The sequence below is a fragment of the Botrytis porri genome (assembly GCF_014898465.1).
Source record: "Botrytis porri strain MUCL 3234 chromosome Unknown BPOR_003, whole genome shotgun sequence".
Taxonomy (NCBI): Eukaryota; Fungi; Ascomycota; class Leotiomycetes; order Helotiales; family Sclerotiniaceae; genus Botrytis; species Botrytis porri.
Window position 1 is genome coordinate 838,344 of NW_024066077.1, and position 19,303 is coordinate 857,646.

General features: G+C 42.9%; 3 protein-coding genes across 3 annotated transcripts; 2 read left to right on the top strand and 1 right to left on the bottom strand.

The window, feature by feature from the left end:
* Positions 1-3,537: 3,537 nt before the first annotated feature.
* Positions 3,538-6,671, bottom strand: EAF01_002319 (uncharacterized protein). The gene is made up of 2 exons (XM_038910571.1): positions 5,987-6,671; positions 3,538-5,933 (listed from the first exon to the last, which is right to left on the bottom strand). Exons 1-2 carry the CDS (start codon positions 6,184-6,186, stop codon positions 4,085-4,087), a joined length of 2,049 nt encoding a protein of 682 aa, XP_038773493.1. The 5' UTR covers positions 6,187-6,671; the 3' UTR covers positions 3,538-4,084.
* Positions 6,672-8,226: 1,555 nt separating this feature from the next.
* Positions 8,227-9,219, top strand: EAF01_002320 (uncharacterized protein; the record flags this gene model as incomplete). The annotated part of the gene is made up of 1 exon (XM_038910572.1): positions 8,227-9,219. The coding sequence occupies one exon, from the start codon at positions 8,227-8,229 to the stop codon at positions 9,217-9,219; it is 993 nt and encodes a 330-aa protein (XP_038773494.1).
* A 2,489-nt stretch (positions 9,220-11,708) lies between these two features.
* EAF01_002321 (uncharacterized protein) lies at positions 11,709-13,229 on the top strand (the record flags this gene model as incomplete). Its single annotated transcript, XM_038910573.1, has 1 exon — positions 11,709-13,229. The coding sequence occupies one exon, from the start codon at positions 11,709-11,711 to the stop codon at positions 13,227-13,229; it is 1,521 nt and encodes a 506-aa protein (XP_038773495.1).
* Positions 13,230-19,303: the final 6,074 nt, after the last annotated feature.

Here is a 19,303-nt window from a genome sequence, read left to right on the forward strand (position 1 = left end):
GCCTAATCGATCTCTTAATTCCGTAGCTAATGGAAGTGGATATCGATCCTTCTTGGTAAGCGTGTTGAGCTTTCTGTAGTCCACAACTAGTCTCTTAGTACCATCCTTCTTGGGTACCCACATAGTTGGACTTGCCACTTGGGACGTGGATTCCCTGATCCATCCCTTGGCCAAATTGTCATCGATATATTCCCTGAGCGTCTTTAGCTCATCGGCTGACATTGAGTAAATTGGGGTGTGCACAGGCATCTTGCCTTCCTCCAATATTATCTCGTGATCCCATGGCTTGTGTTCTGGTAAAGCCTCATGGTTCTCTGGTTCCTTGAACACATGTTCGTATTTCTTGTACTGTTCTGGTATCATAGGCTCTTCTGCCTTGATTGCGATTTCCTGCCGTGTCGTTGGCTTCTGCATTTGTAGAGGAGGTGTACTGGCCTTCGCTCTTAATGGAGGACCCTGGACTGGGTGTCCTACGTCGCCGGGATTGTTCGCGTTCAACTCCCCTTGGCGCGTGTTCCGTCTCGCGGACGCCTTGAACGTGTCCTTGTGACCGTTCTTGCACTGATCGAATGTCACTGTCTCTTGTGACCAATCTATCTTAGGATTGTGTGCCTTCAACCATGGCATCCCTAAGATGATCTGTTGTTGGCCCAATGGCACAACGTCAAGCTGTATAACCTCTGAATGTTGGGTTATGTTCATTTGTACTGGTCGTGTCTCCTGTGAAACGTTCCCGTCAGATCCTGCTAGTTGTCCGTCAACTAACTGCAATTGGTAGGGTTTTTGTTTCTTCTGGAGTGGAACTCCCAAGTACTTTGCAGCTTCTGGTGCAATAAAGTTTCCTGTAGCCCCTGAATCTATCATGGCTTGCTGTATTTGTCCGTTTATTTTGACCTTGCAGTATATCTGTCCTGCTTGTCCTGTAGCATTCAATTGCTGGGTAACTTGTTTTTTGTCTGTTTCGTTGGATTGTTGGTTTCTTGTCTTTCTTTTCTTGGGGAACCATCCGGTTGCTTCTTTATCTGATCGATGGATTCCGCAGAATTCATCATAGCAAGCAGTCCAGCTCATCATCGCGTGATCTGCTGGTATCTCTTCCTTAATACATTCTTCCGTTACCGACGGTGATGGGGTTCGGTAGTACTCCTGTTCCCACAAGTCTACTGCATTCATACCCTCTTGGTTTCGCGGTAACTCATCCAATAATTTCCGGAATTCTTCACTGGTGAAGGTCTCAGTTTCTTCGGTCTTAGCTGGATGTTCCTGGGATACAAAGGTAGCGTTAAGTTGGCCTTTGCCGAACTTGGGTTTGAAGTTGCCTTTCTTTCCTCCTGTCTTCTTACTTCGGCAATCCGCTGCCCGGTGCCCTGCTTTTCCACATTCAAAGCATAAGTTGTTTTCTCGCCTTCGTCTTTTCTCTGGATCATCATTCCCGTTCCTGTGGTGCGTGGCGTCTAGTTCCATGGGGTCCCCGTAACTCTGTGTACTGTAACGTGGTCTACCCTCATTCTTGCGGTAGCGCCCTTGCCTATGATTTGTCTGAGGCTTGTATGATCGTTGGGTTTGTTTGTACCTGTATAGGCGGTCATCGGCATCGATGGAGCTTTTGATTAGTCCGTTCAAGTCATCGTCCTCCCCTTCCCTATCAAGTTCCAAACGTACTTCTGGTTTGAGTCCTTTACGGTAATGACTCATGATGGCGACCTTATCCCATTTAGTTGTCCCCGCATATCTTCGGAACTCCGTAGCATACTTCAATGCCGATCCTGTCTGTTTGAGGTTGAAGATCTTCTCTTCCGCTACCTCTAACTCATTGGAGTTTCCGAAGATCCTACGGATTTCTGTCTTGAATCCTTCGAAACTGTCGAAGATGGTTCTTGTGGGTTGCATGCGTTCCCTGTCGTCATGCTCGAAATAGTCGCGCAGGTATGGCTGAATCCATTTGCCTGCCTCGCCTCTGAGGTATGACACGGCCCAAATACTCTTAGATTCCTTTTCGGTGAACTTGTCTTGGTTGAATCTAAAATAGATTTCAAGTTGTAATAGGAAGGTGTCGAGTTCCTGTCGACTTCCTTGGTACTTGTCTGGTAAGGCAATCTTGAGTGTTTCGTTGATGGTGATCTCCTTGGGAGCATCAGTCATTTCGACATCATCGAAGTTGCTTGCTGGGGCCTGTTGGCTTCTGGAAGAACTGTTGGCTGCCATACTGGCGGTTGGTATTGAATCGGTACTTAAAGCAGAAAGGGTGCTCAAAGTGTTACGGGAGCTGCCTCTAGGGTCACGTGGAAGTGTCTAGAGATCTCTCGAGGTGGTTTAGACTAGACTTCAAGTAGGAATTCAATAAGGTTGTAACTGGTTGCAATTCTCGTAACTATAGTAATGAAACTAATGATTGTTCTTGAGCACGAAGCTCTACATTGTAATGAAATCCCATTCCCTTATATAGATCTTCGTACTCTGATGTTGGTTGGAGTTTCTTGGAGTCCTGGCTCCCAAGGACCTCCTTGGAGCCCTGGCTCCTGGGGACTCCACCACGTGACACTTGTCACATGGCATTCTGTTACCCATCGTAACATTATACTACTTCAAACTCACTGTATACTATATCTTTATATTTGTTAATTTTTTTTAATTTTTTTTTGAATTTCTATATAAATTTAAGCTTAAAACTTTCAAAAAGATATATAGTTTTCTTTTAATGATTATTGTTAAAAAGTTATTAAAGATTTTATAAAAGTTCTAAATTTGTATATAATTCTTATATAAATTAAAAAATCGATATTTTAAAGCTTTAGATCTCAATATAGAAAAATCCTAAAAATCTAAAATTTTCAGATTAGATTCAAAACGATCTGAATTATATATATACAAATTTTCAATAAATTCTATCCATAAATAAGAAATTTAAAAATTCCATTTTTTGAGATTTTTAGTGGTAAAGAGTGGCCCAAAACAGGGGTAGCCCGAAAGTAGGGTACCCGACTTAAACCTTTGGCGCCCCCCAGAAACGACTTCGAAAACCTTGTACGCAAGTTCAGAGAGCTATCCCTTGCCAAATTGATTCACAACAAAAAATATAATCCAGCCAAACCACTTCATCCCCCATCTACACATTCCCTCATTCCCTCCCCAACCAACCAACCAAACACAACACCAAACCATAAAGCAACATACCCATCCACCCCTAACTCATTCATCACTTCATCACCAACAACAACAACCAAAATTCCAACACTCAATATCACAAAGCGAATCAAGAATCAAGAATCAAGAATCAAGACACCAACCAACCAACCAGCTAGTCCAGATACCCCAAACCTTCCCTCACCATCAAGATCTCAATCTACGAAATATAGAAGTTCGAGATCAAGAACCCAGAAAATAAAAATTGCATACCTCACATCCATTACATTCAATCTTCTTTTCCAGCAGCGCAGATTAGGTAGGTGGGTAGATAGCTGAGAGTGATTGACTGAGTGACTGACCTGACTGATTGGAGCAAGTAAGTAAGTATCTTTGAACGAACGAATAATATGAGAGATGTGAGATATCTGTGTGTACCTACCCCCTGATTACACATCGATTCAATTACCCAAAAGCCCCTCCTCTTCCATTTCGTTTTTTATAGATGATTGGGTTAACTCATCTACTCAGGTATCTAGACAAGCAAGAAGGTCGTCGTAGAACATCGATTCAATACACTTCTTCACGGACTACAGACCCATCATCTCATATCACTAAAACTCATGCATGATCAGATGCTCTTTCTACTAAGATATATCGATATATCTTAGATTTTATTATTTACTATTAGACTACACGTTCTCTCCGCAACAAGGTATTACTATTGGTATTGATTCGACACGAAAACCATTCCAATCTATGCCATCCAATCCAGGCCCAAACGACCCCGCTCAACCAGGTACAGATCCTCCATATATCAATCCCAAAACGCGCAAGATATCCGCCCACTCCTCCACTGCAAGAGATGCACAACGACTTGATCCCCGCCTACACTCAACAATCCCAGAACTCGGATTCTACATCCCTAACTGAAGAATAAAGATGCACCTCACTCTCGTATCTATTGCCCTCCATGTAGTGGTGGTTTTGGCCCCACAATTTGTCGTCTACCAGCTCCAATGCCCTGAGCTCCCTTGTTTTGCCCATCGCCACCGGTATAACCCGTCCATTGATTAACATCCCACTTCCCACCAATACCTCCTCCAATGCCATCAACTCCATCGCCGCCTGGGACTTTATTCTTGAGTTCTTTCTGACTCTCTTCCCATTCCTGTTGTCGTTGTCTTTCCATCTCCATTTCCTTTTCCAAAAGAGATTTAGAAGCCCATCCACCAGCTTTGGTTTTGGTTTGTGATTCAACACGGCGTCGATCTTCTGCATCGCGTTCGGCATTGCTGGAGAATGTTCCTATTTCGTTCGAATAGGTTGTGGTTGGTCTTGGTGGGGTTGGTGGGGTTGGTGGAGGGTTTGAGGAAAGAAAACGGTCGGTGCGGTTTGGAGCTTTAGAGGTTGGAGATGTGTATTTTGCTGGATCAGGTAGAGGTCTTGCTTCACCGGTGCGTTGAGGTTTGATGGCATTTGCTGTTGGTTCAGGCAATGGACGAGGAGGTTTGACTGGCGGTGCTGCATCTTCACTTGTATTGTGTGAGCTCCATTGTTTGCGAAGGTAATCTCGTTCATCTTGTCTCCAAGTTTCATCGGTACCCTTTCGTGATGGCAGACGAGGGCGACTACGAGATCTTGGACGAGCTTTCGATGACTCCTCCTTTAGTCGCAATGTTAAATCATGATCTTGGATGGCGTCTCGATCGCCTGTCTTATGTTTTGAAACCCTTTCTGCTTGATATCGACGCTCTCGGCCCCGAGCTTCTGCTAGTTCGTGTTCCAATTGTCTAATCCTGTCGGCCTCGCTAGAATCAGTTCTCTGGCTCTTCTTGTTCAAACCATTCTCAGCTTGATATTGACTGAGAAATTGTCCCTGTAATCGAGTATCGCTAGTACCCCTTAATCTCTTTCGCTCATCCGCAGCTCTGCTCTCTGCCTCAGACTCATCTTGCTTTCTACGATCTTCCTCTGCTTTCCATCTGCGCTCTTGTTCCTCCCATTCTCGTTTCTCGCTCAATGTTTTTTGTCGCAACTTTTCAGTTTCTTCGGCAAATCTTCTTTCCTCTTCCACACGAGCCCTTTCTTCCTCGGCCACAACTCTTCGCCGTTCCTCTTCTTCGGCTTCAACTTTCAATCGTTTATCTTCTGCCTCTTTTTCCTTCCGCTTCTTCTCTTTTTCGGCGAGACTCGGAACGGTCGGGCCAGCGTTGGTAATTTGTCTTCTGCCACCAAATGAAACCCCCATATTACCTTGACTCGCACCTCCCATATATCCATATTGCGCAATATTCCAGGCTGGAGAAGTGGCACTCTCGTCGGATTTCTTACTCCAGCTACTGACAGAATTAGGTGATGTAGGAGCACCAAATCTGCTAGGACTTCTCCTACCACTATCCGAATCACCAGTTCTTGAAACTGTCAAAGTTGCAGGTTTGTGACTTGATGATGCAGTGCTAGCGGTTGAAGCTTCCCTTCCTCTGTTATTGAATCCAGTTCCAAGATATTGTCCAGTAACCTGCGGGCTCACAACACCGCCGCGAGATTTGGCACCGATAGGATTAGGAAATTTAGAAGGATCAACTCGATTTGCAGCTCTGCTAAATGCCGCGATACCTTGAAGTACTTGCGCGGGGTCCTTTCCGTCATAGAGATCGACCGTGAGAAATCTATCGTGCGCAGGTAGACTTAACGGTGGCTTTTCGCATGCGCCGAGAAACAAAGCGATATTCTCCCGTTGTATGAAAGGCATCGTTGCTTTGGGTTTAAATCCGCGGACTTTCATAGGATCAATCATAGCTGCAAGTCTGTAGGGAGTCAATAGACTATAAATCGGTATGTGACGAGGAGAGAAGCTTACTTGCAAAGTGCTACACCATCTTTCAGTGCAGCCAATATGTTATATGTGCCAAATCGAGCATCATCTCCCACATCAGGTAAACTCTCACCCAGAGATTCTTCGATGAAATTCCTTGCTTCGTTCACAGCAGCTGGTGTAACTCGATCACCCCGCTTGCTATTAACATCATTGTCGAGATTTGTTACAGAAGCCATGATCATGGTTGTATGTGTAAATCCGAAGTTGGTTTCCGTTTTTGAAATTAGGATGCGACTCCTTTTTGTTATGAAATCAAAACGCAATCTCAAATCTACAAGCACAATCCAAATTCATAAGGCGTATTTGCATGACGGTCAATCATAAAAGGAGGCCGGCGCTAAGGATGGGGCAAGGCTGATCCTGGAATGTGGTAGAAGGAAATAAATCACATGGAAACTATGTTGGATAGGTAAGCAAGCAGTATTCGAACTTTGAGAGGATATACAGTTGTTATTGTTTTGACCTATGTATGGTATCAGTGATGGTATTGATATTGAGTTTCTTAGAGCGAATGATGCTATATGAATCAATGCAATGTACGGTACAATGGTATGTATGATGTATGATGTGCCTACTAGGCCGGTATGTGCATATTGAAAGTGGGTTTTCACCACAGGATATCACATGTTTCTGATTTTCGCACGTGATTATCCCTCAAATCAGAAGACTCGATCGAATTTTATGATGACATGGAGACTCCATTGGGGGACTGTCAGTCTGTGTCAAAGTCACCTCTGTTCATGTAATGATCAACATCCAAAAAGACTCTTCGATTCCCTGATCCACATGGAAAAGTCTCATTTTGGAGAATCGGAAAGTGATCCAAAGCTAAAAAAAGATCATATGATTCATAAGGTTAGAATCTTGGAAGGGTTATTTTCTATGGACAGTGGACAGTGGACACTGGACACCTGCAAGTTGCAACCGAGTGTGAATGGAGCAGAGTGTACATGACGGATTAATAAGCAAGCCAACCTTGGAAGTTAATATAAAAGTGTAACCCGGAGTTTGCACAAAGATCCGAGGTTCTAGCGGGGGGTGTGACTGAATTTTGGAGCAGGTTGTAAGCCTAAATAATTAGGCCTCACTAATTCTCGTACCTTTCCACTTCCGCTTGTTGCCGTTGAAGCTAGAATGGGTAGGGCCTAGGTAGGCTCGGAGGTAGCTGGAGGACCAGTGGAGGTAAGCATGTAAGCACCAGCACCTAGCTGAAGTGAGGAAAGAATTAAAAAGGATCGCGCCTTAGATTGATATCATTGGTCAAGACCCCTTACTTAGCCTTGGAATTACTAAAAAAGATCAACACGTCTTCATTCCAACTGGTCAACTTGGCTAATAAAATGACTTTATCCGTGGATGACCGACCTTCCCGTGGTGATAATCCTTGTTCCAACTTCCATCAACCTTTTTCTCGCCTTTTTCTCGCCTTTATCCCCAAATGTCTCTGAATCGATCATCTTTTATCATGCCCAATGAAAAGTCGCTCAGGCACTACTTCAATCAGGATTCAGGACATGCCTCAACACACCTCTCACTAGACCACTAGACCACTAGACCACTAGAGAGGAACCCAATCGACCCACGGCGCAAAGACCCGCAAGCTAAGGCAAAAGGGCAAGTCGTCTTTTACGTCTCTCACGTGAGTCACGTCTCTGAAGATGGAGGACTAGGCCGAGGACTCTAATCTTCATCTGATCTAGCCTCTAAAATCGTGGTCGCGCAAACGCAAGCTTCACTGTGACAACCCAATTGGAGCTTCCCGAAAAAAGTACCCCAAGTTTCTTCCCTTCCTACTCTTTCTTGCATTTTAAAGATGCTGTCCTTTCTCTCAGCTTTCTTTTCTTTTCCTTTCTGTCCTTTCCCTTTTCCCATCTCCCATTTCCCATCTCCCATCTCCCATCTCCCATCTCCAAATAAATTAAGTATTCCCACCTTTCCCTTTCATCTTCATCAATCCATCCCTCTTAATCAACTCTTAACTTTTTACTCTTCCTCTTCCTCTTCCTCTTCCTCTTCCTTCTCCATCAATACTTTTACTTCCCCATCACAACTCAATACACACTTCATCCTTTTCTTCTCCCAACATCATTACACTTCCATCTATCATCTATCATCTATCCAATAACATCAATCAATTGATAAAATAGTCTCCCACAAGTCGCGCGCCTTTCTCGGGCCATCCATCAAACATTTCAAACAAACTCTTTTTATTCATCATCATCATGGGTTCCTTCTCTCATCAATCTTTCTCTCAATCTTCACCCGTTCTTGCCATGGCACCGCAACTTCCACCTCAACATTCTTTCAGTCGTCCAACCTTTACATCACCTTTTGTAAAAGCTCCCATGTCATCACCACCTGCAGGTTCGTGGCTCACTCCAACTTCGGCACCTCAATCAGCTGCCGGTCGTAAACGCTCACGCGACGAGGCTGCCCTTGAAGACGAAGAATACTTTTCTCAAGCACCTGTTGAGCCAATAGTTGTCGAAGAAGAAGAAGAATGGGAATATGGGCCAGGCATGACGCTCATTAAACCAAGTAATCGTTACAACTTAACGGCAGAGAGTCAAACTGGTACCTGGAAAGAAGAGAAAGAAGCTGAAGAAAAAGCAAAAGCAGCATTGCGCGCGGCCAGTCCAGAAAGACCGATCCTACGTTCGGCAAAGAGTCAAAGAATTGATAGAGGTCCCACATCGTCAATGGTCGAAGAGACAAATATCGCGAACAGTGTCCTCTCAGCTCCTCTTCAAACAGGAAGTACTGGCCCCATCCAGCCTTCCATTGACGAATATACCAGGCATTTGGGAATTGGCTGGTCAAAGCTGAGCACCGATGAAGATATTCAAGCTGCAGTTCGTGGCTGGACCAAATATATCGAGAACCATTATCCCGTCAACAATGCTATTATTCGATTGCAAAGTAGAGGATTAGCCAGCTATCTCGTCGAAGCTCAAGAAGGCTACTTTTTATTTGGAGATGACCTCAAACAGGGTAGACTTGTGAGCACTAGCTTGGAAAAGACTTTTGAAAATCTTCGAGGACCAGTTCCAATATTTGAAGGAGATATGGTCCTCGAGGCTAGCGAAACACCCAAGGCTAGCAGTCCAGTTATGAATGCTATGGCAAATGAACACGTTGAAGAAATGATGATGGGTGGAATTCCTACGACCAGTCTCCCTAACCATGCTGTGGAGGTTGAGATGGATATGAGTTAAATGCGATTTACGGCTTCGGGCACCAATGTAAAAAACGAATTGAGTATTCCTAAAGTTAACAGGACACGGAGTTTTGCTAGTTTCACTGCATTCGGATTTGCATATGGGATTTCGGAATTAGGGTCATCAATAAGGGCTACCTGGCTAGGTCTAGCATACATTTGTAACATAGAGTAAGGAGGGAGGTAGGTCATGGGTTTGCTGGCTTTGCATACTTTGCAAGACGTTCCAACTTTCGTTAGCACGACTTTAGTAGTGAGTGCTTAACGTCAGGGCAAGCTGTCGTACTAAATTTGAATCGAATACAAAAAGTCTGTTGTATCCCAATATTTTTCCTTCCTTTGAAATGATGCGAACTGATGTGAATGTATGAATGTAATGTGATTGTGCCATTCGAAATTTGCGGCCTAAGGTTACAGGCTCGGGTTACTCGTTCAACGAGATGGTGTGACGGAGTATCGCTCAGACAGCAACTTTAAATCAAAGCTTCGAGTTGAGAAGCGAATTCCTAAATGGAGCCAGATAATGGAACGAAGGTAAATGAGGCATCTGCTGCAAGACCACTTGGGATTGCAATAGCCTGTTAAAGATTTCTAGGTTTGAAGAAAGAGAGCGGTGAGCGTTGAAAGAGAATACAGCATAGATGGAAGAATAGAAGGATGAGAGGAGTATGCATTGCGAAAGTCTACGGTCTCGAGATGGAGATTATGGATATTGTGAAGGAAAAAAAAAGATATAGAAGGGAGAAAGAAGATGATAGTCACTGAATCTTAGGGTGGACAATTAGATTCAATGGATAATGTTCTGGTTACTTTGTATGTATGTGTGAAGGTATGTAGGTACTTTGACAATATGGTTCATGTTCATGTATAAGTGACTTGTTCCATGTACGTATACATCATCGATCGATATTTCCGAATCGTTCATTCGTAATCGTGGGTTCGTTCGTTTACGCATACCTCGTACATATCTACATATCTACATAGGTACATAGGTACGAAGTATACATGTTGCACTTCTCCCGATGATTTCCCCTTCCCAATGAGAGATGAGATATCGAGATATTTCCAAACATCTTCCCCAGAATGTGATAAAAACGAAAGGTCTAGAAAACCGGCTGATGTGATGGCCGACCATCTGTTGACCAGTTCTTGGTTGTGGAACCCGGGCTTGCTATTCTAGGTTGGTATGGAGAGGTGGGAATGGAGAGGTGTGATTGGTTGGGACTGGGGAGGATCATCAAGTAGTAGGGGTTTTCTTTGGAGTGATGGATCATGGATGGGATATGGGGCGGATACACGAGGCACGTAGGTATGCATGAGAGAAGACGCCACGGGATGGATTGGATTGCACAGAATACCTCGAATGGGATGCATAAGTGATAAGCATATCTGGATGGGTGCTAGGTCGGTGGACATAATTTGTGCAGAGGGACAGAGTAATGCAAGGAGAGCGAGCAAGCGGCGCGTTGAAAACGAATGGCTTTCTTTCGGGCATCTTCGTGTGCAGGTTTGTTTTCATCTGAAGGGGCTGGGCGAGAGTGACTTGAGTTTTCCTTCGCTTGCGCGAGTTGACTGGGCTGGGCTGGGGCGCGCAGTAGTGGGCTCTTCACTTCATGTTGCAGGCTGCAGTAGATGGGCAAGAAAGACAAGGCGTGCACGCAAGGTGAGTAATTGAGTGAGTGAGTGAGTGAGTGAGTGAACAAGCATAGTTCAAGGTTTTTCTTCTTCCTTCTCTGCTCTTCGTCGGTAGGAATAGAATGGAGGTGGGTAGATATGGATGAGAGTGATTGGATAGTAATAACTTATGTGTTCCTGAAGCTGGAAACTTGGATGGTCCTGGGAGAGAAGACGGGTTGATTGATTGCTGATAGATAAAATTTAGATAGATAATAGATTGATTAGTACCTAGATAATAATAAGATGCGTTTGATATATTTCTGTTCTTTTCGCGTTCGTGATTCTTTATGTTATTGGTATGTATGTTATATCTATTATACATACACGCAAAATCGTAAAACAGCTGAAGATACCTTTTCACGCGTTTTTCGTGATTTGCGAAGAGAGAAAGAGGAGAAAAAAACGACTTCATGAGGTTCGGGGTGGGTTTTGAGACATTTTGATATTTTGGTAGAAGCTTGGGACGAACGAATCGATAATCAATTTGTGAGGGGATTCTCGGGTCTGGAGGAGGAACTATATTTATTTATTATATTTGAAAGACGAAGGGATTGCGCGCTGTGCGTAGCAGATTTTGGATGAGTTTATGAACTTCTTCATCGCATCATTTCATCAGCCTTGTGTCGACTTGGTGTAAGGTGAAGTGAAGGCTAGATATTTGGGTACGTTTGTTTGTTTGGTCCAGAATTTATATGTTTTTGTTTAGGTATGCGATGCGAAAATCACAAACGGGTGTCATTGGAATGAGTTCATAAAACCACTTTGCAAATACTGATTGCTTTTTTTTGGCGGATGCTTAGGAAACAAGCAATGGTTTCGCAGGCAGAGCCGACCAATTCGCTGACTGTTCGAGGTCCTTCGTCGGTGGTTTCAAGAGCGAGTACTTCGAGACATCATCGACGTCACGGTCGAAGTCATACGGGAAGTTCTTCATACATACCGCAGAATGATTTTCCAATCTTCACCCATACCGGGGATGTGGAACTTGTTATTAAAGCTGGCGCGAAAACGAATCGATACTTATTACACCGACTTATCCTAACGAATTGTTCGGGGTTTTTTGAGACAAGCACAAGCCAAGAATGGTCGAGAGCTACTGAGGTTGGAGGGACGGGTGGAGGGGAATTAGCTAGGATAGGTGAAGAATCGGGCAGTGATGTGGGAAGAAATGATGGCGTTCCCAAAAGAAGATGGAGATATGAATTGGATAGGGATACCGACGATATCCCAATGCTCGTCCAAAGGTCGGAAACCTCACTGTCCCCCTTCGGCGCAAACGATGGTCGACCACCACCTCCCGTGCGAAATAAACCTCCTTCATCCAACCCTTCATTCTTCCGCTCTGTCGCAAACTTATCCATCTCCTCGCATTCAACTCCCGCGCCTCCCCAAATAACACAAGAAGATCAAGATCTGCTCAATGACTACGATAATCTATTTCGCATCTTTTACAATCACCCTCCACTTCTCGATTCTATCGATATCGCTACCGCATACATACAATGTAAATCACTTCTCACACTTGCCGATCTCTACGATGCTTTGGCAGTTGTTGGACCGCGTATCGATCATCATCTTCTACAATTTCAAGGCCGTCTGTGGAAACAAATCGCCAAATATCCTTCCTCATATCTTAAACTCGGGTTTCTCTCACAATCGAAAACAATATTCGGAGAAGCTCTTATACATGTTGTAGGCGCTTGGCCAGCGGGGGAAAGACATATTAGGAATCAATTACCCGATCAAGTATTGGAGATTATAGAGGATAAAGTAGAGGATTTGAGGGATATGGTTGGGAGTGTTGAAGGGCAATTATTCCGATTAACTTTATTGACTTCAAGAGGAGAGAGAGTTAACCCGGGTAATGCTTATGCGGATTGGCTTGTGGTTAGCTTGTTCAGACAATGGCTTGCAGAAAACACATCGCCGCCTCCTGCTCCTCCTCAACCATCGTCTAGATCTCGTCAATCTAGTGGTTCCCATAATACACATCATTTGCGAGCTTCTTCCTTAACGGTCACTCAACATCAACTACCTCCTCCATCGACTATATCGCAAAATCAACAAATCGGTAGGACGTTTAAGTTATTGGGTAATGCATCTAGTAGTGCATATTTAGGACATGAAGACTGCAAGCGGTTTTTGAAGTTAACGCCAGAACATTATAGTAGAGAGGGATTAAGAAGATTTGAGAAGAGGATGGATGAGATGAAGGAGATGGCGAGGAGGGTTGTGGCGCCTTTGATGAGGTGTGGATTAGAAGGGGAGGGTGTGGCGGTGGGATACTTAACTTGTACGAGAGTGGAGGAGAGGGATTTTGTTTGGTTGTAGGAGGAAGGGGGAAGGAAGTGAGAAACGACTATATTCACTCCCGCTCACCGAAATTTTCGATACTGGAGGCTGTGATCTAGCAGTCAGATTCGGAGTCCTGACCTATCTCATATGCATCGTTCAATCAATTCGAAGGATTTGTCGTATTTGGAATACTTGGTTGCACGGGAACAATCAACCAACTCAATCGAAATAATCATTTGGTTCACGAGAGAAGGAGAGATAATCAATAAACGGGTCATCGATACGTTTTTGGAGAGAGTAGTTGAGAAGGGGAAGTAAATGCGATATAGGAACATGAGCAGTACGCACTTCACGAATAATGAGTCGAGACGATGATGGACGAGTCGAGCAAAAATCAAGATTGGATGATACGAAACGATGATTTCTTCTTTCTCCCTTTCTTTCTTCTTTTCTTTCTTCCTTTCTTTCTTCCTTTCTTTCTTCCTTTCTTGTTTTATTTTTTATTTTTTTATTTTTTAGTAAAGGCGAGTGAGTGGTGGTTTTGGATGGCTTTGATTTCGAAACGAAACCTTTCTGGCAGGATACCCTTGGCAATTTCTTTCTTCTATTTTTCTTTACTTTACTTTACTTTACTTAACTTAACTTTACTTTTATGAGTACCTAGTTTTGTTCTATTTTACGTTCATGTTTATGGTTATGTTATGTTTATGATGATGATTTGGATCGGTGAGGGAAGGGAAGGGAGGGAGGGAAGTGGAGGGGAGTTTCGGCTTGTGTCTTTTTGATCCATTTTGATATGGTGGGAGAAGAGGGGAGAGAGGTTATGATTTTATTTGATCGGATCGGATAGGATAGGATTTGATATGAGGGCTACTAGACTGAGGATGTTGAGATTGAATGTTGGAGTAGGCACATAGCATAGTGGTTAGGTTTAGTAATGAATGAATGGATGAATGGATCTATCTATCGATTATCTATTATATATGTTTGCTTGTATTAATGGTTCTCGATGAATGGGTAGGATGTTATTTGATGGAATGTAGATGTGATGTGATGTGATTGTAGGTGAAGTGGTGAAATGGTGACGGGAGGGACAGGTAGAGAGGCTAGACAGATAGTTGGATAAATAGTAGATAAATCGATTATTTATTACGTGTATATGTATACACTACTGTATAGATAGAATGAATATAATGATGGGAGATAGATAGTAGATATATTGGAAGTGTATTGGAGATGGATTGGGAGAGGGTAATGTATATGTGTGTATCTAGATTACTAATGATATGCTGACTAACTACTTATGCGACGTGCCTAATGAATGAATTGTCTGTGATGGATGGGGATTGGAGATTGGAGATTGGAGATTGAAAGGAGAGGTATATAGTAGTATAGAGTGTAGAGTATAAAGTATAGAGTATAGTTTACGCGTCTTGAGTTTTTGATGATTGAGGGTTGAGGATTGGAGGTTTGGTTTGGTTTGGGGGGGGATGGAAATGGTTTGTGAGATTGGATTGGTTGATAGGTTTAGATTGATAAGTTTAGGTTGGTGGGAAAGGTATGGCTTGTGTGGGAATTCCTGAGTTGGGAGGGGTGGATGTGATATGGAGATCGGATTTTATTTTATCGTGTTCTACTTATTGAGATATTACTTGTTGAAGAGGATATTGGTAGAGTATCGGATTCGGATATTGTGATGTTGACGACGGACAGTATCTAAGTCACTGACTGCCTATATGTATTTCATCCAGAAATATCAAGCATTTAGAAGCTATCGATGAGAAGAGCATAAGTATACTAATATTTCGATTCTCAGCTTATGCGTCCATCATTTCAGGAATCAAGAGATCGAATTATCAATTCCAGTATATGAGTCTTCCAAGTCGTGTCTCTATTTCTCTCCCCAAATCTATATTGTTTGTTGCAACTTGTACATCTCCCAGCTCCCGAAAGCTTACCTCTCAATCTGCGATTTTGTATTCGAGACAAGATTCGATGTTAGATAGTGTGTGCGCCATTTGGAGAACTGAATGTTATTTAGGATAGGACATTGGTTAGAGAGTGTGTGCCATTCGCAGATTTTGCATCGCGAGTTGTTGGAGAGTTTCTGGTTCATTTTTCGTGGAGTGAGAGAATAGTCGCGCTGTAAGAATTCTTGCACCACCGTCTCGTGCCCAACGACAGTATCTTCAAATTCATCTGTATTCAGCTTTACATACACTACTAAGCCGTATTGTCATTGGTTTTTCACGACGGGAGAATCTAGAAAGACTGCCATTGAACTGCCATGTACCAGTAGATCGAACACGTAAAATATACTGCCATCGACCTGCAAACACCGATCGATTTACCTTTCTTTCTTTACTTTATAGCAAATTTCAAAATGGCCAGAAGGATACGAATAAATGAGCCTTCGAAATCAAATTAAACACGTAGTGTTCTTCAGGACAGTCTTCTTACCTTCTCAGAGCATATTCAGATCATGAATTCAGAACGCTGTTTACGAGACCTTCATTGCATATTGGCATTATGGGTGAAAAGAGATTGATTGATGTTGCTCTGTTGTATGTAGTATGTATACATACATACGTGCTCCATTCGCCATCTATTGCTACAACTACCTAGATAGTCTTCATCACCTTATCAACCACATTGAGACACTTTCTCTCTCTTACTATTCTTCTTCTTCAAGCCCCAGCTAAAATGCCAAGTTCTCAATGAAAAAAAGGTTTTATCCCGAAGGAAGCAATCAAAAATTCCCCCGATGGGGACCCCGAAGGATACCCAACGATTCTCGTCGCCCCGATGTGCAATGGAGGACTCGTATCATAGCATTCTTAATTCTTGATCTAAGAATGCTCCGAGAAGGTAAGTATGATTTTTTAAAAGCGTGGGAAGAGAGGGAAGTTTATATAGAAAATAGGAGATGGCTTGTGCACGCTAACGATGAGGCCAGTTGGTGCAAATAGAGCAAATATGGCTTAATTGGGAATAGCGGATGAATCTAAGCGGATGTGGGAGAATGTGGATCTTCGACAATGGGTGTAGTTGGAAAGTTCATGATCAATTTTTTGATTAATTCAAAAAATGTGTGGTTTTGTTCAAACCGTATTCTCGTTGACCTCGAATGTTAATATTTAATATTGAGTTTGGTTATAAGGAATTGAATTGGGAAGGAACGATTTTCTAGATGGAAATCAGGAGTACCTGGGTAGAGATAGCCAACATAGGTACCAGGTACCAAGGTAGGTAGGTACCTTTCTATGTATCTTACTATGTATGCAATGCAGAATAATCAATTACAATTGAGACTCACTTTCATTTCTTTACAACCACTCTTTGATCGTGATGATCATAACGACGACATTGGCAATATCTACGATTGATCATTAAATTGCATCATGTCAGTAATCCACTTCCATTTTACTATGGATATCCATCCGTTTTCTTAATTTCTGTCATCGCATCTCTTTTCCCTTCACGTCAAAGTGAAAGCTGGCGACGTTGGCGGTGTTGTGTTTTTGGTTTCTCAATCTTCAATTCCCGACTTTTGTTTGCATTGAAGTGTCATCCACAATAACATATCTTGTACAAATGCTTGAAGTGATTTGGAGTGGAATGTGGTGAGCTACCACGCATCGAGGAGCCTGTGTGGCATCAGTCGTGTCTTTCAAGATATTACAATTATCGGATTGTCATGAGCGTGGTAAACTGTTTGCTCGTGTTCTTCTCCCATCAGGTAACATTTTCCGGTCATTGTTTTCTTTACATCATCTTCTCTACATGGAAATCTGGGCACCATGCTGACTCTGATCTAGTGCTCTCTTTCGACTCTCGTCTTCTTCAAGAATGATACAACTGATGAGTGGTTTCTTCAAAACAAGTCTGCAGAGCTACGAGGAGATCATGTCTTCTTTATACAGTTTGGCATTCTGGTGTTCATCATTCCCAGTTTCTTACTATCGAACCAGCACCCTGGTCGAAGACGATTCTATACTTGCCATGGGCAGGTCACTTCAAAGTGACCGTACTTATTCAGACGAATGAATGCATCTATTCCGTCAGAAAACCATGCAAGCACGACGTCCTGTTCAGGATATAGTGATTCATGAATTTGAGGCCTACCATACCCCTCAAACAATCAAATGTGCCGATTCTTCTATTTACTGTTAGCAAGCTCACAAATTGGTACCTTCCTGATCAAACTCTGCACACCTGACATCGCTTTTCTGTCCAGAAACACAGTTGATCAATGTTCCATCATTACCTGTCCCGAGTCTGTCCGCTAGAGTATCCCCACGTATCTGATAATGACTACTTGAGGTCGATGTCAACGTTATCTCCAGGGCTGAACAACTCATAAGGTTTGAATGTCCGGCATTTCCCAAAACAATCAACAATGCTAACTCTTTGAATTTTGGGTTACAAGGCTATAAATCATTCACATTTGAAAGACACAATGCTTCAGCGGAATCGGAACCGAATATACCATGACACTATACTACTGTCATACCGATTATGGCTATACAATCATTTAACGCCACCAAACATCATTTGTGGTGAACACAGCGCCGTTTGTGAAGTAAGCGTGTCATTGTCACCTACCACGACATTCTCCACATTTCATAGAGAAAGGGTGTAGGTTTGTATCAGTAAATGCACATACTATGATTTTTTCCAGCCCTATTTGAATTAATGATGTGTAGGTGCAGGAGCCTTCCAATCACAAGTTTACCACTATGGATGCTAATGATTAGAGAAATTCTTCCCAAATGAACAGTTGGTAGGCCGTTGGATACTACCCCTGTGTCCAATAACATAAAGCCACAATACCTCCATGGTTTCGCAGACGAGTCTTGCCCGGGTTGAGCAATCCCGAGGACAAATTTATGAGAGAAGTAAAAGTGTCACAAAATCACAGATATTATCATATATTATCATATATTCGAGTGGTGCCCAGCCGGATATGCTACGCTCTCTGGAAATTCTGTGAGTTTTGAAGCTGCATTTTAAGATCAAGCTCACGTACAGATGATGAAGAGAAGTTGATGGTCATACACGAAGCCTCAGATCATGAGACTACACAAGACAAAGAATTGTTGTTAAAGTCAGAGATGAGAGAGTTGAATAAGATTGGAGCTTTAAAAACTGTCACTAAGAAAGTCGGTACAGATGCACTTAGCTCATACATGGGCTTAATCAAACGATGACTGCATCGAGGATGCCAGAGAGAAAGTATCTAATGTCCTAGCCAGAAATGTAACTATAAAACCTCTTTTGCAAAAGACGTTAGTCAATCGAGTTGCCAGTAGTTTCTGTATGGAGCTTAATCAAACGATGACTGCATTCATGGAGAGAGATATAAGCCAGTATCGAGTGCCGCAGCTCAGGCACATGGGTTCGCACCTATCTAGCTTTTTTGAAGCTAAATAGGGGACGTCACTCTATCATCATCTCTGAACTTGATGAGAATATGAAGTCGATCTTGAGGCCGGCCGTATTGTTCAAAAAGCAATTCATACGTACTCAGCCTCTTGATGAGGAACCAAGTAGGGTTCACAAAAGATTGAAGTACAGTTCAACAAGGAAGGTATGACCCACTTAACCATTTCTTCGTTCATTCTAGGGCATTGATTCAATTCGAACCTTGCTTTTCGTTGGGCATTCTACGTCGTTCTGAAGATAATGCCATCTCAAACGATTGGCGACTTCTCGTGTGTGTACAGCTTTTAGATCCGGATGTTGTGAGGACTATCCGTTGCCCTGGATCAAATTATTGCTTGAGTATGTACTCTTGTTGAGTAAGCTCGTGAGTAATCTCGCGGGATCTCTACTGGCCAACTTGTTGGTACCCGAATTTCCTTGGGTTTTATGCTCTCCGGTCATGCATCATGATTCTCATTGAGGTTTTCTGAGACCTGGACGCCTGTGTTTTACGATCATTTGCTTTGGGCCAAAGGTCTGATTCCCAAGAACATGAAATCTCCGGAGCTCACGAACATACATCAGTCACAGCGACCTCGTTTTTTATATCTTAAGAGCCAGCTGACGTTTGACTTTTCTTTGTCAGAAAGAAAAGCAATGAATCGGAATGTTTTGTTTGATCAGCT

Coding starts and splice junctions, on each gene's coding strand:
- EAF01_002319 (XM_038910571.1), bottom strand. CDS start 6,186: ATGATCATGGCTTCTGTAACAAATCTCGACAATGATGTTAATAGCAAG. Junction 5,934..5,986: donor GATGGTGTAGCACTTTGCAA/GTAAGCTTCTCT, acceptor GACTCCCTACAG/ACTTGCAGCTATGATTGATC.